This window comes from Lampris incognitus, chromosome 17, assembly GCF_029633865.1.
Source record: "Lampris incognitus isolate fLamInc1 chromosome 17, fLamInc1.hap2, whole genome shotgun sequence".
NCBI lineage: Eukaryota > Metazoa > Chordata > Actinopteri > Lampriformes > Lampridae > Lampris > Lampris incognitus.
Window position 1 is genome coordinate 17042760 of NC_079227.1, and position 23072 is coordinate 17065831.

Consider the following 23072-nt stretch of genomic DNA (forward strand, 5'->3'; position numbering starts at 1 on the left):
GGTCACAAGGTTCAAATTCCATCTCCTGGGAGGACCTCACAGCACACTCCTCGTACCATTATTGGGTATCATAAACCACAGTCCTGCACACTGACACAAACTGGTAAACGCAGCATTTAAAGTTTGATCATCTGATCCCCCAAATCTGTGTTTTGTGCACATTTTCTGACACCAGGATGCAAAGCTTTGCTTGCATTCAATTAGGTAAAGCAGTGACCTCATTTACAAGTTGAAGATGCAGAATGCACCAAGGTGCAGAGGTTGGAATGCTAAAAATGGACGTTTGAGAGCGAGGCTGCAAATGAAGCATCTCCACAATCTCAAGCATCTCTCACTTCTTTCTTATTTCTATCACCTACAATGTCCTTTTAAGCTGAGAGACCATCAAGCTTTGCATATGAGCATGGAGGACCTTATGAGGGACCAAAAACTGTGAATGAGCGTTTCATTGAATAGCAGACATGGAGTCTTCAGATTTCTAGTTAAGCAGAGAACAATGAGTCTGATTGTCAGCCAATGTAATAAGGGAACAACGCCCACGTGCAATATAAATAAATAGCTTAACAAGCCACATCATAAGGAGTATCAAAATAGTTTTTCCTTAAAACAAATTAAAAAAAAAAACCTACCAATCGAGCTGAATAATTTCACCAGTTTGCAATGCAAATCAATAAATCCATATGTTTCAAGTTCCTTGTTTTGGGGAAAAATAAGATTTAAGAATTGAATATGCGACAAAATGATAAAGTTGGTCTTTTCCAGTACAGAACAACTGAAAGCTGGTCATGGTGCTAAAGATGAAAATTTATTCTTTTTTTTTGGGATTTCCCCCCTCTTTTTTCTCCCCAATTGTACTTGACCAATTACCCCACTCTTCTGAGCCGGCCCGGTCGCTGCTCCACCCCCTCTGCCGATCCAGGGAGGGTTGCAGACTACCACATGCTTCCTCCGATACATGTGGAGTTGCCAGCCGCTTCTTTTCACCTGACAGTGAGGAGTTTCACCAGGGGGATGTAGCGCGTGGGAGGATCACGCTATTCCCCCCAGGTCCCCCTCTCCCCTGAACAGGCACCCTGACCGACCAGAGGAGACACCAGTGAAGCAACCAGGACACATATCCACATCCGGCTTCCCACCCGCAGACACAGCCAATTGTGTCTGTAGGGACGCCCGACCAAGCTGCAGGTAACATGGGGATTTGAGCTGCAGATCCCCATGTTGGTAGGCAACGGAATAGACCGTTACGCTACCAGGATGCCCCATGACAAAACTGTATAATGCAATGCAATAAGGGATTTCCTACTGTGACTTGTACACTTAAACTATATTCTTCCAGTTTTCACTGGCGTCGGTTCTCACGATGATAACATGTAGTCCCCTAAGGCAACACTGCACATTTAGAGCGAGGAAGAAAAAAAAATGTGCTTCTTGTTGGTTCTTGTTGCTTCATTGCAAAATGTGACTGAGAACTGCCTTGAGACTTTGTCACTGAATTGGCAGCATCATATATTCTGGTAACTGTTGTTCAACACAATAATAAAATGGTCTTAGAAGTGCATGAGCTTATCCCATCATCTAACCAAAGTCAGCAGAATATGAATTTGCCAGGAAATGTTATATCATGACAGATTATGACAACTGCTGACAACGATTTCACAACAACCTACCTACAAGAAACAGAATAATTCTATCAGAAGCACCAGTTGTGCATGTTAATGATCATCCAATAAAAGTGCAGAAACACTTTGCGGATATGTTAATCACACCGCAATTATAGCCTTGTAAATGTGCACACCAGCTCCCGACAGTACTGACCACAAAACCATTACGCTGCTGTAATGCCTAGATTTACTGTACGCTCGTGTTTTCCCTCCTTTTCCCACGCCTCACGCCATCTGAGAAATGACCGATAACATCAGGTGTGTCACGTCTGCAGGAACCAGTTTGGATCATTGTTCAGTTAAGTTGAGATGTGAAGAGCAAAGTGTTTTGGAAAACACCGGGGAGAACTGTGATGTGCTGTGATCGTATGTAATGTATGTACACCATCAGCCATCCTACTTGGGGGAATAAAAAAACTCTCATTCGCAAAAGGAGACACTTTGGATTACGCATCTGTAAGCGTCCCACCACAACAACACAAGCAGGTTCATGATAAGTAATCAAGTTTTTTGCACAACATGCACCGAAGCTTTGAAATGGTCATTACTGGACGTTAGTAGCTGAACGCCATTTTAACCAGAACAAGTTAAATGCTTTTATAACAGGAATCAAGAAAGCCACTTTATTTTTGTCATTGTACAGATTACAATGAATTTGTCTTCTGCATTCAACCCATCCTATTGTATAGGAGCAGTGGGCAGCTGCAGCACCCGGGGACCAACTCCAGTTCTTCTTTCCATTGCCTTGCTCAGGGGCACAGACAGGAGTATTAACCCTACCATGCATTTCTTTTTGATGGTGGGAGAAAACCGGAGCACCCGGAAGAAACCCACGCACATGGGGAGAACATGCAAACTCCACACAGAAAGGACCTGGGATGGCCTGGGGTTCGAACCCAGGGCCTTCTTGCTGTGAGGAAACAGTGCTAACCACTGGGCCACCGTGCCGCTGCCGTAAAAAAAAAAGAGTTGGTAAAATATGTCAACATCCATTATCCGAACCGCTTATCCTTCTCTCAGGGTCGTGGGGATGCTGGAGCCTATCCCAGCAGTCGCTTGGCGGCAGGTGGGGAGACACCCTGGACAGGCTGTCAGGCCATCACACAGGGCCAACACACACACACACACACACACACACACACACACACACATTCATACCTAGGGACAACATAGCTCTGAAAATCTGGTGTGCAGGATCGTCCAATTTAATATCTATCACACATTTCAGCAACCTGTAGGGCAAATAAATCATCTGGAAGATGACCCAGAATAAACGTCCCCTGTGTTTTTTTGAAGTTTTCCCCATAACATCAGCTGCTGTTTTTCTTGTGCAGCTCTTCTCACCTTGGCTTCTGTAAGAAAGGCTCGGGGTAAACCAATAAGGAAAGCACATAGGTGCTGCTAAGCGTGTTTGAGAATGACTTGGGACGTCTCGTGCAGATGTCGACTTTTCTGCCAGGGAGTTTTTGACCTACATTCTGCTGGCGAGCTAAATCCCTCTCCTCCAACTGTAACCTTGCAGCCTGCCGGCAGCGGGCTCAGTCCCCTGTTGAGCGGTGTTTTCAGACAGTTTGGGAATCTTGTCCGACAGATTTTCTGTCCTAACCCCCAGCCCACCTCCTGCTCCTTTGCCCACCAATCGCAGAAACTGCTGAAGGATTATACAGAGGACGACAAGACTAATTTTGCCGGACCTGCAACTCGAACGATGACACGCGTCGACACATACACGTTGAAACCTATCCCACAAAACATTCTTTGGGAAGAAATAAAATATTACAACAGTAAAAACATAAATTCAAACTGATACGAATACCTAAATGCATGTAGTATCTGCACTGATTTAAACTTCTGTCCTGCACGGGCAGTGTGGCGACCAGTTATAGTCACAAGTTTTATGACCTTATCTGCACACTTGCAGGCTGCGAGCATGGCAGAAAAGATTTGTAAACAAAGGACGGGACCACCAGCTACACACTCAGCTAATAAGACCACACACACACACACAAGCGGGCACGTATGTGCACACAAGCACGCACACACAGAAGGGTGGGAGCATTAAGTCTGCTAGCCGAAACACCATTTTTGAGGTGATTAGTTTAATAAGCTCTACAGACCTTTCAGTAACAGGGACAAGTCTAATGCTTGGACCACCGAGAATAACATCCCCAACGAAAGAGGCAGTAGGCCCACCTCAAAAGCCATCTGCAATTATTTCAATGTCACTGAATCACAACGGAAACCCAATAAGCTGCGCAACAGAAAGGTCTAATGTTTTTAGCCCCCCTGCAATCAAATGCTTTGTTCAGTGCAGAAATCCTGACTGAGCTAAAAACACTTTAACAAGATTAAAGGATGACAAGACAGTGCAGAAGTGAATGGACATGTGTTTGAGAAAAAAATGGCGTCATCCTTCAAATAAGCCTCCCAAAGCCTCCTCATACACAAGCACACACAAAGGTATGCATGCACGCACGCACGCACACACGCACGCACAATGCACCAGTCTAGTCTTTCAGCGAAGGAGTCCTCCTGGTGCTGGCCACGGACTGGCACCAGACAGACCCCCTTCTTCCACTCACCATGCTGACGCTAGGGATTAATACTTGGTCTCCCGTAACGGGTGTGTGGCGGGGGTCATTGTGAGTGGTGTGTGTATGTGTGTGTGTGTGGGGGGGGGTATGTGTGTAAGTGGCTGGGGAGTTGTTGGGGGGGAGTGCGGCGAGGGTTGAAGGGCGCCACCTGCTTCTCCTCAGACACATCGAACACAGTGAGCGGAGTGCTCTCTCAGTGACAGGTTATCGCCGAGACTTCTCCCTACATGGTTTTGTACTACCTTGGTTTAGGTTTGAGGACATTTTGCAGTTTCAGACTCCATGGCTTTTTATCAATCAACATATCGAAACTAGCTTGCTAAGCACCTAGTCTTCAGACGTTTCCATGGCTATCCCTGGCAGGGCCTTGTCCGTGGATTTGAACTGTAGCCAATATGAACAAGTGGTGATAACGTTCCCTTCATAAATCCCGGGGATAAGCGGTGCACTTCTGCTGTTTTTATCCTCCATTTTCAAGACAGAGAATCACTCGGTCATTATCTGCAAAATCAACCATCTGGATGACAAGGTTACTTAATTCTCGAGAATAAAAAAAACTATAACTGAAATTGTTTTTCACAAAAATGCAGCAATTTCACTCTGATTATTAGTACTTGTCACGGCTTAAAAATTCAATAATTAGTTTCTAGCGGTCATTTTTAGCAACGTGGCATTTATTTCAAATTATATGTTATTCCTCTTTGGTGACAGCACTCCTGCCACATAATGCCTTTTTGATGATATCCCTTACTGAAGACACAGCTAAAAATGACTGACTTTTAGTCATGTGGGAGGGTTAACCAGACTGGTTAGGATATTACACAGCAGCCGTCATGCCGAGTACAGAAGAAAACAGGGGAAAAGGAGAGGAAGAGACAATGCCAGAGACAACAAAAACCGAGAACATACAAAACCTGCTCTGCTTGTTCCTCTGCCTACAAATAGTTCCAAAGTTAACCCAGGAACAGGTGAGACACACACACGCGCACACACACACACACACACACACACAGCCTGACAGCAAAGCTCAGCACTTTCAGCGGCGACTGGAAGATACTCCTGGAGGTCATGGGGAGATTGAAAACACTTGACAATGGTGTAGACTCCTCCATTGTATTTTATGCATGGGGTTTGGGAATGGTACTAAAACTCCTAAACTCGGTCCTGTTGAATTTTGTTAAATCTGTTTTTCAGCTGCTTGTTTATTAAAGCTTTAGGAGGTGGTGTCATGTCACGTTTGATTAATTATGACTGAGGATTGTTAACACGCCATTTTTTTTGTATCAAAAGCTATCCATGACTCATGTTAATGCCATATCGAAAATGGATCGCATACCCACAGTACAGCCTGACAGAATGCCTTGTTAATACAGTGTACACAGAATCTGCTCCTACATAACAGTAACTTGATATTTACCTTGCTTTTGCTGGGTGTTGGTGACTAGCGGTGACCTTCGCAGGGAGCTGGGAGCAGTCTTCCTGTAGAAGCTGTTACGATCTAATGAGCCCACATATACGGGCTTGCGACCCCGTCTAGGACCTGCTCTCCCAGAACTTGACTCATAACCCTTTTCCTGATCATCAGTATGCCTGTACCTAATGGGATCCTCATAAGAGCGCATTTCCCTGAGCGCCAGCTTCTGGTTCTGCTCCTCGACCCACTCCTCGCAGTGCGTTTTGCCAACTTTGGCTGGGTATTCCTCAAAACGTGAATCCACAGATAGCGAGCGTAAATCCCGGTATCTGTCACGGGCCTTGTTGTAGGGACGTTCCTCTTCTCTGCGTTCATAGTGGTTGATCTCCACAGGATTGTAGCGGTCGTCGGTCTCACAGTTGTGGTGGTCCTTTGGTTTACGGTAGTAGTGGTCTTCAGCCCTGGGCTCATAATACTCCTTTGTTTTGTAGTTATCCCTCTTTCTCTGGCTGTAGTTCTCATCTTTCTCATGGTCATAGTTATCCCTATATCTATAATATCGATCATTGTCTTTACAGTCGTAGTGGTCATCTGCTCCAAAGTCACGCTGGTCCCTTCCTGAACGGCTGCGAGTCTTCTCACTCTTGGGTCCATAATAAGCATCCCTATCCTTGTAGACATTGTCTCTACGGTCATATCGATCCTCAACACGGTAGTCATAATGATGGTCCTTAGCTCTTCGCTCATCATAGGAGCGGTCCTCCTCTCTATCCTGGTAGCGTTCCTTTTCTCTATAGGGATTCCTTTCTTTACGGTCATAATAATCCCTGTCTGTGTGGATCATTTCTCTGGACCTGTGCTTATAGTGATCTGCCTTGCTTTCAAAAAACTCTCTATCCCTTTGTTCATAGTGGTCTTCATATCGGCTGTTGTAACTGTCATGTTCTGTGAAATCATGTTTATCATATTTCCTTTTGTCATAATATTGCTGTTCTCTATCGTCATAGTGCTCCTTGTATTTCCTGTCGTCAAAATCTCTGCGGCTGCATCTGTCCTTATGATCATAATGCTCAAGTTCTCTATGATCCTTATGACGATATCGGTCAGAATAATGGTCCTTTTCTCTAAACAAATAGTCCTGTTTTTTTCTGTCCTTTTCTGTCTGATCGTACCTTTCTTGACCTCTGAAGTCACTTTTGTCCTTTTGTTGTGGTACTCTGTTGCACTCTGGGTTGTTGTAGTCCTCCTCTGGGCCTTGGTAGAAACAATGTTTACCTTTCCACTCAGATTTCCTCAGTTCTATGTGACCGTCCTCTGAACGAGGATGGAAGTAGACATCCCGGGTTTGAGGCCTGTTATCTTTGACGGCAGCCTTGTCCCGGTCCTCATACTCCCAGCTGGGTTGGTGGCATATATTAGCCTGTCTAACCTGGGTTTGGTCATCCCACTGTGCAGGCCATGGAGCAGGCACATGGACTTGAGGTGACATTGGCCCACCTACAGCCACCATTGGACCCCCTGGAACAGATATCAGGCCGCCATGAACAGGCACTGGGCAGCCGGGAGCTGGAGTTGGGTCACCAGGACTCGCCACCATCACTGGTCCCTGTGGGTGCCCAGCAATTACTCTGTACTCAGGATATCCAACCTGTTGCTGCTGCTGCTGCAGTTGGTGTAATTGCTGTAACTGTTGCAAATGAATCAGCCGCTCTCTCTCCCTGGCCCAGCCAGCATCTCCAAGTTCCTCCACGCTCTTGCCTCTCTTTACAGGGTCACCGGCTCCATAATTCCAATCCATTGCTCCAAACCCAGCAGGGTGGCCAAAAACCACCTGACCCTTCATGGCTCTATCTGAATCAGCTTTGCCTGGGACTGCTACTATTTCTTTTGTTCAATGTGGCTTCTTCCTCTCTCTGTTCAAAGTCTTGCATTCCATAACAAAGCATGGTGGGAGACTCCACCTGTCAGGCATACTCTCTGTAACTCTCCCACTGCTCCTCTCTATTCCTCTCCTTAACAGGACTGCTTGGCCCAAGTGCCTCCCAGCCTGCTGTGCAACCAAATCTTACCCTCCCCCCCAGACAGCTCAGCGAATCGTGAAGGCAGGGGGAGGTGCGGGGTTACTGAGGGAGGGGCCTCCTTGGGTTAATGATTCAAGAGAGTCACATGAGTGGAGGATTAGCCTGTCGGCCTCACCCAGCATTTCAATTGGTGACTACCTCTGTTTGCAGGAAAACAGGCTGCCTAGAGATTTCCTTTGACAGAGGAAGGAGACTAGCTTCACAATCTGCCTTTGAGGTGTTACAGAGTTGGCACCAAGTTGTTTCCACTTCCATATAACCATCCTCCATCCTTCCCTCTATCCTGTTTTTGTTCTCTTTTCAAACTTTACAGGAGGCAACACATGTTTAACTGTCCATTTTTACTAGCTGTAATAACCCATGTAACTGAAGCGAGAACCTGAAGCAACATATTCACATGCATCTTTAATATCAGTGGAAATTATCACAAAATTTTTGCCGCAAAACATGGGACAGAAAGATATCAACAACCGAAACCAAGTAAGAAACTAAGCAGTGCTATTTGACTTTGCCCTGTGTTTCAGGGTGGGGCAACACATTCACACATGAAGACCTCAACATAATTTTGCTGCAAAACTCTTCACTATCAAAATCAAGGACAGAGTGAGGGGAGAAAGACGGGAGGACCAGATAAATGTAAAAGATCACCCAGGGGACATTTAAAGTGAGAATGTGTTTAGAAAAACGGACACAAAGAGAGCGAGTGTTAAGAAAGATTTGATGGCACACAGCCTGATTATGCCAGAGCGTATAGAGGCCTGAAAAAGTAGCCGCTGGTGCCTACAATGAGCTATTGTTGAGGACCGTCCCCGCTCTCAGAGGAGGCACTATCTTTCAGTGTGAGAAAAAAACCCCGGCCTATTCACAAAGCTAGAGTATAATATATCCATCCTCCCCCTCACTCTCTTCAACAGGGGACAGGTTTAAAGGACCCAAATGTACGCACCCAAATATTCAGGGAAAGACCCACACACATGCAAGCACAAATATGCAAGCGCGCACACACACAAATGTACAGCAGAGAGGGTCACACACAAGATGGGGTCAACTTGATGAGTCAATTCAAAATGTAATTTAAAAGTTTTTTTTTTTTAATTTATTTCTGATTTTTCCCTTTTTTCTCCCAATTTAGTGGCCAATTGATCCCTATTTTAATTCAAACACCCACCCTCGTATTGCATGCGTTCGCCAACTGCATCTCTCCGGCCGGCAGTCTCGAAGGAGACGCCTCCCCACTTTCGTGACAAGGCGAATCCAAGCCGAACCACTGTTTTCCCGACACACACAGAGACGCATTCACATGACGAACACAAGCCGACTCCGCCCCCCTCCCGAAGACAGCGTTGCTAATGATTGCTGCTTCATCGAGTCCGGCCATAGTCGGATCTGACGAGACCGGGGCGCGAACCCCAGTCCCCAGTGGGCAACTGCATCGACACCAAGCCGATGCTTAGACCGCTACACCACCGCGGACCCCCACAAAAAAGTTGTCTGATTACCCCCCAACAGCATTTATGCCCAGGGGTTTTGTGACAACCATCTGAGTGTCAATATGAACACGGATCCTTGAGCTGAATGTGGATTATCAAAAACAAGATGACTTGTGATTGAAAACAAGTTAACAAACTAAGCTAGTTACTGTTCAACAAAACATTGTTGGATAATGTGTTCTACAATTCATTAAACGCAACCCTTTGAGAAGAGCTTTTGCATTAGAACACACCACAGAAAAATTGTCCGTTCACCGTTAAAAAAAATTTCTTTTATGTTTATGAAGTAATTTGAACTTGGACTCAAATTCCATCCATCCATTCATTATCCAAACCACTTAGCCTACTCAGGGTCATGGGGATGCTGGAGCCTATCCAAGCAGTCACTGAGCGGCAGGCAGGGAGACACCCTGGACAGGCCAGCAGTCCATCACAGGGCCGAGACATTCACACCTAGGGACAATTTAGTACGGCCGATTCACCTGACCTACATGTCTTTGGACTGTGGGAGGAAACCGGAGCCCCCAGAGGAAACCCATGCAGACATGGGAGAACATGCAAACTCCACACAGAGGACGACCCCCGAGGTTGGACTACCCCAGGGCTTGAACCCAGGATCTCCTTGCGGTGAGGCGACCGTGCTAACCACTGCGCCACCGTGCTGCCCAATTTGACCTGTTAAATTTTTTTTTTTAATGTCAATATTTTAAAGAAATTTCTTTGAGGAGGGTTTGGCAGCTCAAGAAAGACATTTTTGCACATTTCAGATAAGCAAAACTGTACAAATATCTACCAACGCAGATATTTTTCTATGGGTCGAGAAACAAAATTAAACCTAAGAGTCAATATGAAATCACAATGCTGTTAAAATAGATTTTCATCCAGTGTGCAGGCCAAAAACACACACTATGCACAGACATACTTGAACTACGCAGGCTGAACATCAGAAATCGTAGTCTGGACGTTGTTCACGACTTGCGTAACGCGGTTTAATTATCAGGATCCAACATCTCAGCTTTCAGTGGCATGACATGACCGAAACTCATGTTTGCATTCACGTGCGTGTGTTTCAACTCGAGGAATGTCAAGCACAACATTCCCCGTCTGTGTTGGACTATGTACATGATCTGTCACAGCCTTTATTTGCCATTCAACACACTGGGAAAAGCTGTTCGATTACTGGAAATGGGGTTGTATTAGTCACACTGTCTACAGGCCACCCCCAAGACATTTCAGTTTTTGTGTGTGTGTGTGTGTGTGTGTTGCTGATTTAAGGAGATACAAAGGCTATTTACAATGCTAAAGAAACCAGGCTGTAGTGCTTTAGCATATTTTTGAATTGGGGAGTGGAGGGAGAGAGGGAGGGGTGGAGGAGATGGAAACACACTGACTACTGAGAGTGGAGAAGAGGGAGGGGGGATGAGAGATGGCCTGAGAGAGAAAGTAAAAGAGAGTAAGTGGGAGAGAGAGAGAGAGAGAGAGAGAGAGAGAGAGAGAGAGAGAGAGAGAGAGATCTTTCAAGTGAACCATTGAAAGGAGTTTTTAATTTCAACCCAATTGGTCCCTATTAAAAGTGGAGAAAGGAAAAGAAAGGAAGAGAAAAGAAAGGGGAACACATGAACTAAAACATACGCGCACACACACACACACACACACACACACACACACACACACACACACACACACACACACACACACACACACACACACAGTGTACGCTGACACTTAACAGCGTACACTATATTGCTCCATTTGTGCCGGAGGACCCGATCCTTGGGGTGGAGCAATTTCTGGCGCAGTGTGGGGTTTGAAAGCAACCGAGACGCAGTGTTTGGAAAATATGCGTCTCTTAGTCCCCCAAACCGAGGAGGGGGCCCTAAGAGTACATTTGTCGCCATTTTACAATGCTGTGATCGCTACTATTCCCTCTGTGTACACATGACCATTGAATCTCTAATTATGGCAATTTGCATATGAAACTGATTGTTGGTTTCGGTCATTATGCCACTGTATTGTTTATAAGGGTGGGGATACCTGCAGTCAGTTGAGACTGAAGAGGTCACTTAGATGAGTGATGAAATGTTTCCTGTAAAACGTTGGATCCAGATGAACTGATTCAACTTTCTGTGATTTCCTCTCCTGGATTATTGAGCATGCATCGTAGACACCTTTTATAGGTCTACTTTTAAGAAAAGGTTCACTTTTATTCAAAGAAATAATAACACCATGTAACGGTGTTAAAGAATGCTAATTAGCTTGAAGACAGTTACAGCCTCCTCAAAATTTGGTCATTTTCTTTACTCTTCATCACAGTTTTCATTGTCCATGTATACTTGCTAAAAGGCACCCGATGAAATTATTTCATGACTGATATTTTGGATTACTCTCGATTATCAAATCTAACACACAAATGAATGTACTCTCCTTACACACACACACACACACACACACACACAGACACACACACGTGCAGACACACAGCACACCATATCTAGACTTGAGAACAATCGGAGAATCTCACCGATACCGAGCTTTCTTCCCAAATAGCCTTTCAGTCACTCACTCAGCCACTTCTCCTCTCCCACATTCATGCTTTCACTCACTTTCTTGGCACATGGAATAAACCAGGAGAACATCAAAACTATGACGTGGTGCAAAGTGCAAAGCTTTCAGAGGAGAAGTACTGAAGTGGAGATGAGTCAAATGATGATAAGAAAAACAACATCTCTCATGAGGACGCTACATGATGCAACCGAAGCAAAATTGTTCCAACAGTGGTCAAAGCTCTCAAGGATTTCAGACTGAAGGAAACCATTACAACCATATACACCATAGGAAAACTCTTTCTGGGGTCCGCGGTGGTGTAGCGGTCGAAGCATCGGCTTTGTGTCGATGCAGTTGCCCACTGGGGACCGGGGTTCGCGCCCCAGTCTCGTCAGTTCCGACTATGGCCGGACTCGATGAAGCAGCAATAATCGGCAACGTTGTCTTTGGGAGCGGGGCGGAGTTGGCTTGTGTTCGTCACATGAACGCGTCTGTGTGTGTGTGTGTCGGAAACAGCAGTGGTTTGGCCTGGATTCGCCTTGTCACGAAAGTGGAGAGGTGAATCCTTTGAGACTGCCGGCCGGAGAGATGCAGTTGGCAAACACATGCAGTACGAGGGTGGGTGTTTGAACTAAAATAGGGATCGACTGGCCACTAAATTGGGAGAAAAAGGGAAAAATCTGAAATAAATTTAGAGAGAAAAAAAAAGAAAAACTCTTTCCGGTGGGCTCCGTCATAGCTCACACTGTGTTGCCTCTCTTCACCTTAAACATTTTTTATTTAATTTTTTTCCTCTTTTTTTTTTCCCAGTTGTATCTGGCCAATTACCCCACTCTTCCGAGCCGTCCTGGTCGCTGTTCAACCCCCTCTGCCGATCCGGGGAGGGCTGCAGACTTACCACATGCCTCCTCCGATACATGTGGAGTCGCCAGCCGCTTCTTTGCACCTGACAGTGAGGAGTTTCGCCAGGGGGACATAGCGCGTGGGAGGATCACACTATTCCCCCCAGTTCCCCCTTCCCCCTGAAAGGGCACCCCGGCTGACTAGAGGAGGCGCTAGTGCAGTACCCACACCTGGCTGCCCACCCGCAGACACGGTCAGTTGTGTCTGTAGGGATGCCCAACCAAGCCGAAGGTAACACGGGGCTCAAACTGCCGCTCCCCGTGTTGGTAGGGGACGGAACACCTTAAACGTTCTTTCCTGCAATTGTATATCAGCTATAAAATCACTTGGCAAAGCAAGCCTCGGGACTTTGAACTGGTCCTTGGCTAGTGCGGTGTGGGCTGTTCTGCAACAATAAGCTTCGTTGTCTCCCACACTTCATACTGGGAAACACACCCTGCTAGAGCACAGAACAACACTCGCTCCTGACAGAGAGCACGTGTCTACACACATGCACATATATGAGAGTGTGACTAGCCTTGCTGGTATGTCGCTTGACGTGCACATTCTTCTATGTAAGGCGAGTACGAAAGAAGAAAAATGTCAAAGTAACAACATTGATCGTCTGTTAATAATCATGCTTGTTTAGCAGCTGAACCTGTAACAAAGATCATACATTACTTAACAATTGTTGTTTAAACAGTCTCAAGTGGGAGGTTTGGGTATAGATGTTTTTCCTTGTTCAAGTTGGAAGCTAAATTAGCGTAAAACATTTGCCTGTCTTATTGCATTTTCACACCCAACATTTTCACACCCATCTCAAGTGAAAGGTAGATTGAATATGTGATATGATTGTCTTGCAGAGAAACAAGCTTCAGAGAGTTCCTGTTTTCCTGCTCCAAAGTGATGACTGAATAGAAACTATGTTGACTGGTCCTCACAGGTAACCATAGCAACAAAAGGACCCTGTTCCCCATATCATCTTGTCCCTTCAATTGACAGCAAGCAAAATTCAAAATTTCTGGTATGGACAGCATTGTAGAATAACAGATTACATATATAACAGGATTTGTGTAATCTGTTTACAACAAAAAAATTGTAACTATGATCTTTTACAGTTACTGAAGGAACAAAGTAAAAAGACTAGAAATGGCCTTAAAGTGCTTTTTGTCTTAGTGGATTCACAGAAAGTTGAATCAGTTCATCTGGACACAGTTTACTAAGAGAAATGTTTCATCACTCATCTAATATAGCTATTCGCAGACACCTGATCATTAAAACCATTTGGATGAACATCCTTCCATTATCAGTTAGCACGCAAATTTAGCTGAATAATGCCATTTTAATTTATTTTTAACAAAATGTGTGTCCATTTGTTAATTATCCCCCCTCCAAAAAAGGCAAGATTTGTACTAACTACACAGCCTATTAGTAATAAGTCTGAATATATTGCAAAATATACTTATTTCCCATGGCCTATGTGAGGGAATTCCTCTATAGTGATACGCTGGAGGTCTAGAGATCGTATAGACAGTTTGTAACAGGATTGTTTTTAGTGTAAAGGTCGCTAGCTCAGAAAATCTGGGCAGGGAAAGAAGATAACCAACACTCTCCTATCCATCAACAGCTACTCTCAAGATGGCTTAGTGTGATGTCCGGGTAGCGTAGCAGTCTATTCCATTGCTTACCAACACGGGGATCGCCAGTTTGAATCCCTGCGTTACCTCTGGCTTTGTCTGGCATCCCTAGAGACACAATTGACCATGTCTGTGTCAGATGTGGGTATGTGTCCTGTCACTGCACTAGCGCCTCCTCTGGTCGGTCGGGGCGCCTGTTTGGGGGGGGAGGGGGAACTGGGGGGAATAGCGTGAGCACCCACGTGCTACATCCCCCAGGTGAAACTCCTCACTGTCAGGGGAAAAGAAGCGGCTGGCGACTCCACATGTATCGGAGGAGGCATGTGGTAGTCTGCACGCTCCCTGGATCGGCAGATGGGGTGGAGCAGCGACTGGGACAGCTTGGGAGAGTGGGGTAATTGGCTGGATACAATTGGGGGAAAAAAAATGGGGAGAAAATTCCAGCAAAACAAACCAAAAAAAAAAATCCAACTCCAAATGATACCAACAATGGATCCCTGGTTAGACGGGGCAACTCCCAGGAGTTAGCGTGTGTTGGTGTAAGGAGTATGAAGGGTACTGCTATAGAAGAGCATAGGTGTGAGGTAAGCCAACCTTCCCTGAATAAACAAGTTAAAACAATAAAATAATAAATTTTTAAAAAGTAAATAAATTGTCTAACAACCAGGAAGAGTTGTACCAACTTCACTTCACATAACCAAGTTAAGTTTAAGCCTACCTTGCGCACGATTGGGCCTCACTAAGTGTCCGAACCAGGTGAAGACATGTGACATGGGCCACGCCACAGCTCGCCAGAACCACACTTTGGGTCCCACTCCAGCATGGGCCATATTCTGTCTGTTGCCACAATTTTAACAATCCCAAAACCACCGCTGCCGTTTCCTTTTTCTTTACTCTTTTTTATAACAGGTGATGGAAGATTTGGTGGAAGAGAGGGAGAGAAACAGGAAACTGAGGAAGGCAGATGAAAGAGGAAATGTGGAGAGGAACAGAGAAGGAAAGGGAGATGAAGTGGAAAAACAGGAGGCCCATGTGCGTTGCTTAGCCTCTCACCATGTGCAGGAATGCAGCTCGTACCTATGTGATAAAGTGTTTGGCTGCCAAAGACTGGATGCTGAACCCAGATAGCATGGAGTGGCAAAAGCAATTTGCAACCAATTAGCCTCAGACCACACGGACATGCTTCAAGTCCAACGAGGCAGTCTCGACTTCAACAACAGCAATTTTTCAAATTGCCATGTAAAAATATTTCCTATGTTCATCTTTTTCTGAATTGATGTTTTATGAATAAAACCAAGTATATAAAAAGTACCTATGTGTCACTTGCAACTTCTGTGTGACTGCCAGAAGATCTGTCTGTCACACTGCACACCCCCCTGTTCTCTGTCCCTCTATCTGTCCATCTATGCACATTGTAACACAAATGCCTTTGATTGTGTGCCTCAGTTCGGCTGCAAAGACATGGTTGGAGACAGAAAAAATACAGGACACTTGCATGTCTTGATGCACGCTCAATAATCCAGGTAAGAAAATCAAAGAAGGCTGAATCAGGTCATCTGGATACGTTTATTGACAGATACGTTTCATCACTCAACTAAGCGACATCTTCAGTCTAAACTGACTGCAGGTATCCCCATCCCTTATAAACAATACAGTACAATACAGCTGCATAACCCCCGAAACCAACGACCAGTTTCATGATCAAATATGGGTGTGACCATTAACTAGAGCTTAAATGGCCATGTGTACTATTCACAGAGGATTTGGGAATGTTTGCAGTCATAGCATTTTAAGATGGCGACATATGTACTCAGCCCATCCCCCCTCGGTTAAGGGATGGTTGTTTCCTCTTCACATAGATGGCCTCTTTGACTTCCCGTTCAAACCAGTGCTCCTCCCTGTCAAGGATGTGCAAATCCTCATCCTTGAAAGAGTGGCCACTGGCCTGTAGGTGGGTGTAGACTGTGGAGTCCTGGCCTGATGTGTTAGCTCTTCTATGTTGGCACAACACATGTACACATGGCCATTGAAACTCTAGTTAATGGTCACATCCATATTTGCATATGAAACTGGTCGTTGGTTTCGGTCACTATGCAACTGTATTGTTTATAAGGGTGGGGATACCTGCAGTCAGTTTAGACTGAAGATGTCACTTAGTTGAGTGATGACACCTATCTGTCAATAAACGCTGTATCCAGATGAACTGATTCAACCTTCTTTGACTTGTTACTGTAGTTTTTCCTGAAACAAAGCTGTCCATTCAGTTGCCGGTGTCTGTGCAAGTTCAGCTGGCTTTAAATAAACAAAGACGGCTAAACATACAAATTTAGAGCTTGGAATTCAAACGGCAATGTGTTATTAGAGGAAAAATCCATATTAACAAAAGGTTAAAAATAGGGTTTAACAAGTTTGGAGGACCCATGGACCACTGGGCTTACCTATATGTTCATATAAACATTTGTTTCAAAAATAATAATAATTTAAAAAAAAATCTATAAAAATGCAGTAAACTATATGCAACAGAAATATTTGTGTGTTTTTAAGGTTGGTTTGATATGTTTTATTATTCACCATCGAGGTAACTTGTGAGATCATGTCTGTGACTTAGATGGTCTGTACTGTTCCTACATACTAGGACTGTGTCTCAACATGGGTTGTGTAACCAGCACTCAGTGGCATTAAGGTGTTGTACACTGGTAGTGACTATCCTTAAAATGTGACCTTTCCATTTGATAGTTTGTTTAAAAGGGAGTTAGTTGTGTATTAGAGCTCTACAACAGGTCTTTATGTGTAGATGATGTAACCCCCCCCCTTTTGTCCTCAATTGTACTTGGCTAATTACCCTATTTTCTGAGCCGTCCCAGTCACTGCCCCACCCCCTCTGCTGATCCGGGGAGAGCTGCAGACTACCACATGCCTCCCCCAATACATGTGGAGTCGCCAGCCACTTCTTTTCACCTGACAGTGAGGAGTTAGGCCAGGGGGACGTAGCTTGGGGAGGATCACGCTATCCCCCCCCCCCCTCGTACAGGCACCCCAACTGACCAGAGGAGGTGCTAGTGCAGCGACCAGGACACATACCCACATCCAGTTTCCCACCCGCAGACACAGCCAGTTGTGTCTGTAGGGACACCCTACCAAGCCGGAAGTAACACAGGGATTCGAACCGCCGATCCCCGTGTTGGTAGGCAACGGAACAGACTGCCACGCCACCCGGACGCCTCGGTGATGTTACAAAATGGTGAGTTACAAAACTAAGCTCGAGTTTGGACAAACACACTTGCCGGTTTCGCTCACCCGCGCTTAACAGCAACGTGCTCGTTACGCTGTCTTTCCTGTGATTTTAAACTTTTACTTAGATGCAGGGACAAAGCTGTTGAGAACAGCGCATTAGATCTTTACTATATGAACACAAACACAAAAATACACACACCATGGAGATAACGGCCTAACTTTAATGACTATGCAATCTATCATCCTCCCCTGATCATTGTGGACCGCAAATGGCAACGTCTAGTTTGCATAGCTGGCACCACTGTGTAAACAGCTTGTGTGTGTGTGTGTGTGTGTGTGTGTGTGTGTGTGTGTGTGTGTGTGTGTGTGTGTGTGTGTATAGAAGACTGAAAGGGTGTGAAAGATCAAGCCAAAGAACAGAGAGCTGAATGGGCAAGACCTATTGAGGCCGAAAAAGCAGTTCTCGCTTTTGTGGGGGTATTTGGAGGATGTTTTTTGAGTGGCTGTTGCAGCTAGAAAAGTGCTATATAAAATGCAACTTGATTGACTGAATCTCTCCAGCACTGGTTTCTTATTTGTAGATTCTGCTTAAATCATATTTGGACTGCAATGCTGCTTGCAGACATGACATTATGCATACCTACTTGATTTAAAGTAAATGCTTACTACTCCATAAATTATCCTGGATGGAACAGCACTGCAGACAGCAGCTGTAGCATCATGGAAAAGCTATTTGAGCTGTGCACTGTTTTGATGAAACACATATTATGACGCTATACCTGATATATGTATGTAAGAAATGTTAATGAAAAAGTAAAATTCTACTGGATCGAAACTCACTCTCCAGCTCACTTTACAGCATTCCCTTATAGCTGCGTATGCTACTTGCTAACACAGCAACGTCCTTTAAATTGACGCTGTACACATTTCACACATAACAACAGACTAAAACACTCTCCAGTCTGAGCACACTTTAAGAAAACGGACTAAAACTGCAAAATGGAATTTATATTGAAAAGCTATTGCATGTAAGTGAGTTAACACAAGCAATCTAATGAAACACCTGCAGTTACAGCATGGGTTTAATTTGAAACACAGCAGCATTTTCAGCCACTTGAGGCTAAGCTTTTGCTGCTTAGTTATCATAATTTGGAAGGTAATTAGAAACTAATGAGATTAAAAAGACAATGTTTCTTCTGTCAGTATTTAAATAAGCACTCTTTATGTCCATAGACTGCAGCAGTCAAGCTGAAGCCAACACAGATTTGGCTGATAGTGTGTTGAACTCCCCAACTGCTAGATGAAGGCACGAAGGCACGTGTTTTTGCTCTGTTTAACAATTTCTTTATTATGTTAATAATTTCTTACATAACTAATGGACTGAAGTTCTTTGGTAATCCTTTTTATTCAAGTTCATTTGATTTCTATTTTACCTTTCGAAGAAGCAACAAGCCACACTACCACACAGTGCTATCTGAGGAAATATACAAATTTATTCATAAGTATCAGTATCGAATGCCGCATCGCATCAATTCTGATAAAATATTAATGACACCCAACCCCACTGATTAGCAAATACATTTTGGCCTCAAAGCTTCAGCCCTGAGGTCTCACAGCATTGCTGATTTTAACCATAATAATGCGGTAAGGCCTTGAGTTTTTTTATAAACTACAGTGAAGCCATATCACTGAGGATACCACCCAACCAACAATGTAAGATCAGCAAAATCAACCACCTCTCTGGATCTTATCAATCCTATCTTGTTGTTACTATGCATCCAAAGCCTACAAAAATAGTTGTTAGACCAATGGTCCCTTCTGCTGTGCATAGATTTTACCTTGAAGTTGCTGCTGCTCCAGGGCCAATGTCTCCAGCGTGTAGTTACAGAACTCCAGGTTCTCCATCGCCTGCAGACGAGCAGTCTCATCCTCTTCCTCCTCCAGCATGGTCCTGAGCTCCTCCGCCGTGTGTGCATATGCCTCCATGTCATTCTCCACCTCCTGTAGCCGTAGCAGCAGCTGGTACTCCTCCTCACGTTCCCTTTCTCTCTGCTTCTCCAGCTCAATTTCCTTCTCCAGCCTTCTCTCCGCTTCCTGCTGCTGCTGTATTTCCTGTTCTTGGAGTGCTGCGAGGTCGCCAAACTCAGCTCCTGCATCTATTGGCTGGTCCAGCAGGTTTATGATCGGTTCCTCTTCTTCATCAGGGGTGTAGAAGATGGGACTGTTGGAGTGAATTTCATTGGTTGGCGGAGTAAGGTTTTGTCTGGGGCATGGAGGAGGTGGGCGTGGGGCAGGGCGGGCTGGTTTGTATTGGGGTGGGGCGGGGGGCCGAAGGATTCTGGGGCGGGGCGGAGGTGGTCGGAGGGTTCTGCATCTCTCAAGTGAAGAAGAGGCCAGGCTCGACTGTAAAGGCTGCAGGAGATGGGACACAGGAGAGTGGGCAGAGCCTCTGATGATATCACTCTCGCTGCTGTAGTCCAGAATGGAAAAATGACGTGAGACACAGGAATCATGGCCATCCTCACTGCTGCTATAAGCATCCTTGGCAATACTGTTGTTCACATCGGTACCATTGTCCTCAGCAGTCAGACTTTTCTCAAATTCAAACAGCTGCTGGGATAGCTTGGCCTCCAGGTCACCAGCTGAGGTTGCCAGGGCATCTAGGGTGTAGGAAGTGGGCATTAAGCCATTAGAACCACGCACAGACTGCTGGCTATGCATCCGTCTCTCGGTATTCCCCATCATCATATCTACCTCACTGGCACTAGAATGTCTCGTAAGTTTCTTTTGCCTATGGCCCTCAACAAGGCCGATGAGTGCTTTGCTAAGACTGACGCCTTTGCTACTAATGGTGGCATCATCTGCTGTTGGCCGCTGGTAGCGTCTGCTATTCTTAGACCAGCCAGACTGAGTGCTGGGAAGGGTCAGGCTTCGCTTGGGCAGCCGGGGTGGTTGGCTACCATTAGCATAAGTATTCCTATCATTGTCTGTGTTAGAGGGTGGGCAAAAACGGTGCCTGTGGCTATGTGCAGGGGGGCTTGGTCGCGGAGGGAGCCTGGGTCTTGCCGGTGGAGTAGATCTGGGTCTCCTAGGACCTCGTTGGGCTGGGGCAGCAGGTCTTTGAGACTGTGGGTCTGCCCTGTTACCCATCTCTTTCTCCCCTCTGTCCTGTGTATGAGCTTCAGTGCTAATGCTACCAGTCACCACTTGCCACTTCCGCTCCTCAGCCCTCTCAAAGTAATCCAAGTCCCACACTGTGTAATCTTCATATGATTTCCACTCAGAACTATACTCTGACTCACTTGCGCACGGCTGATCTGAGTTTTGTCCCGAAGAGCAGTAACTCTCTTCTTTCTCTGCCTCACTTTCAACATTTGCTTCCTCCTCTGTTTTCTGCCTATTGTCTTCTATTTTGACAAAACGATAAGGGAAGATGCCACGTTGTCCTCTCAGCTCGCCCTCCAGCCAACCATCTTCCATAGTGCTTATTATACGTATCCTGTCCCCAACATCAAAGTCCAACTCTCCTGGTTCCATGGCTCGAAACTCATACAGTGCCACTCCATAAACACCGTCTTCTTCCTCCTCCTCCTCCTCTTCTACTACTACCTCTTTGTCTATGCTCTCCTCCTCTGGCCTCACAAATATTCCCTCTCCCTCCTCCTCCTCGATGCCCTCCCCTGCATCAAATGGGTCCTCGTGAAGGTCATGATTCATATCCTGGCAGTTAATAGAGTCAGTGTCCTGGGGAGATCGGAGGGGCCCCAAGAGCTCCACAAAACCCTCTGGGAACACTCCCCTGCGGCCATCTAACTCTCCCTGGAACCAGCCTGGCTCAGGCAGGCCCGTAATAATGATCAAGTCCCCCTCCCGGAAGTCAAGTTCTTCATGGAGCTGTGCATGGAGGCTCATGAGGGCCCGGGCCTGCCCAAGGGCATAGGGTGGGAGATCTGAAGCCTGGGCCTGGGCTGAGCGCTCTGAAAGCTGCCTTGAACGGCCCGACAGGTGAAGCTCCTTCACACAAGATGTGGGGAATAGACCACGGGCACCCCATTCATTACAGCCACATTGCCAGGTTGCTCCCTGGTCCATGGCACCACCTGCTTCTTGGACGACCACATCACCTGAAGAGACCCAGAATGATGGGGGATATCGTTATTCCTCTGACTGATACCATTCATGCAAATCAAAAATATAATTTAAGAGAAAGGTTAGTGCTTGATGCCTGTCAAACTTCTTGGAAATAAATGATGAAAAGATGATGTTCAGCACTAAGATGTCAGTTTACAAAACAAGTCCCACACAAGCCCGTAAGTCATTCCTCCAAAGATGATTGAAATTTAACATAAGACTCGGATTATATTTGCAATAACTGAACTGGAGTCAGCTTTGTAGCTAATGTTCCTAGAGACACAGTGATTAGTGGAATGTTGGGTGGTCAGCCAGAAAATTTGCAAGAGAGTGTGTGTGTGTTTGTAACCCCGTGGAGGGCAGAGGGTCACATTCCAAAGACCTGCAACTCCACCTCCCATTGTGTCTGCATTCAGACCTGGGGGTGCAGCCAATGTAGAACACGGCATCATTCAGGAAACAAACATTTTATCTCTTGGACAACCATTGGAGATTGTTTGCATTACAACACAGGAAATGTCATTTATCTAGAACAAAACAAAATATTTTCCAAATATCATAAGGTTATGGGATCTCGTCTCAATCAAAAAATAAAAAATAAAAAACATCCAGTTAATAAGAAGAATAAGTATCAGAGGCCTGGGGAGTTGAAATGTGCTCTGACAAAGCATGTAAACAAATGCCCTATCACACATATTAGCAATTGCGATGTTGCCGTAAACAAATTGAGGAGCAGGTTTCATGAAACATACCACAAGAAAAACAGTGGGGAATGCATGGTATATGCACCCAGCGCAAGATTAGTGTATGATGCACAGTCTTGTCCAAATGCTGTTCTGCAGAGAAGGCTTTATTGGAGCCAGCCAATGCTAGTCAAATTAACAAGGGCAAGTTTTTCTTCATTCTTGACATTTTACCTGGTCAACAGAGGCACTGTTAAAACACACCTCTTCTTCCTCTACCACTTATTACACTACTTATTATTATTATACTAGTACAATAACTACTATTATTGTTACTACAGAAATGAACAAAATTCCGCTCTCATTTCAATGTACAACTATCACTTCTACCATCACTATTACTATACCTACTATGATAATAATAATAATAAATATAAAAATAATCACTCTAGCACTATGCCAGAAAGTGTTGCTGAATGAACAGTGAACAAAATTACAGTATAAAGAAGAACAATTCAACTCATGCCAAACAGAACAAGAGAGAGGAAGGAAATAGCTGGTACAATGAAGGAGGCTAAACAGTTTGACTTGTGGTTACTGGGGACATCTAGTGGATTGTTTTAAGATGTGGTCAAATGTCAGCCAAAAAGAGTTTAGCATCAGAATACAACGTCAGAACAGAAATCTTCCAGTACTTTAGCAATTCTTCTGTACCATTCAG

At 45.1% G+C, this 23072-nt stretch overlaps 1 protein-coding gene and 1 long non-coding RNA gene across 2 annotated transcripts in view; one reads left to right on the top strand and one right to left on the bottom strand.

Annotated features, from left to right (window-relative positions):
* The window catches only part of dnmbp (dynamin binding protein), a 55826-nt gene that overhangs the window by 8510 nt on the left and 24244 nt on the right, over positions 1–23072 (bottom strand). Inside the window, exons 4-6 of the mRNA XM_056296693.1 lie at positions 19376–21661; positions 5673–7187; positions 3006–3013 (exon numbers count right to left, since the gene is read on the bottom strand). Of these exons, the coding sequence (XP_056152668.1) occupies positions 3006–3013; positions 5673–7187; positions 19376–21661 (3809 nt within the window). The remainder of the gene's footprint in view (positions 1–3005; positions 3014–5672; positions 7188–19375; positions 21662–23072) is intronic.
* On the top strand, positions 5184–15498 carry LOC130127532 (uncharacterized). Its single transcript, XR_008811833.1, has 3 exons — positions 5184–5223; positions 13530–13609; positions 15213–15498. It is a non-coding gene; the product is annotated as an uncharacterized LOC130127532 (long non-coding RNA).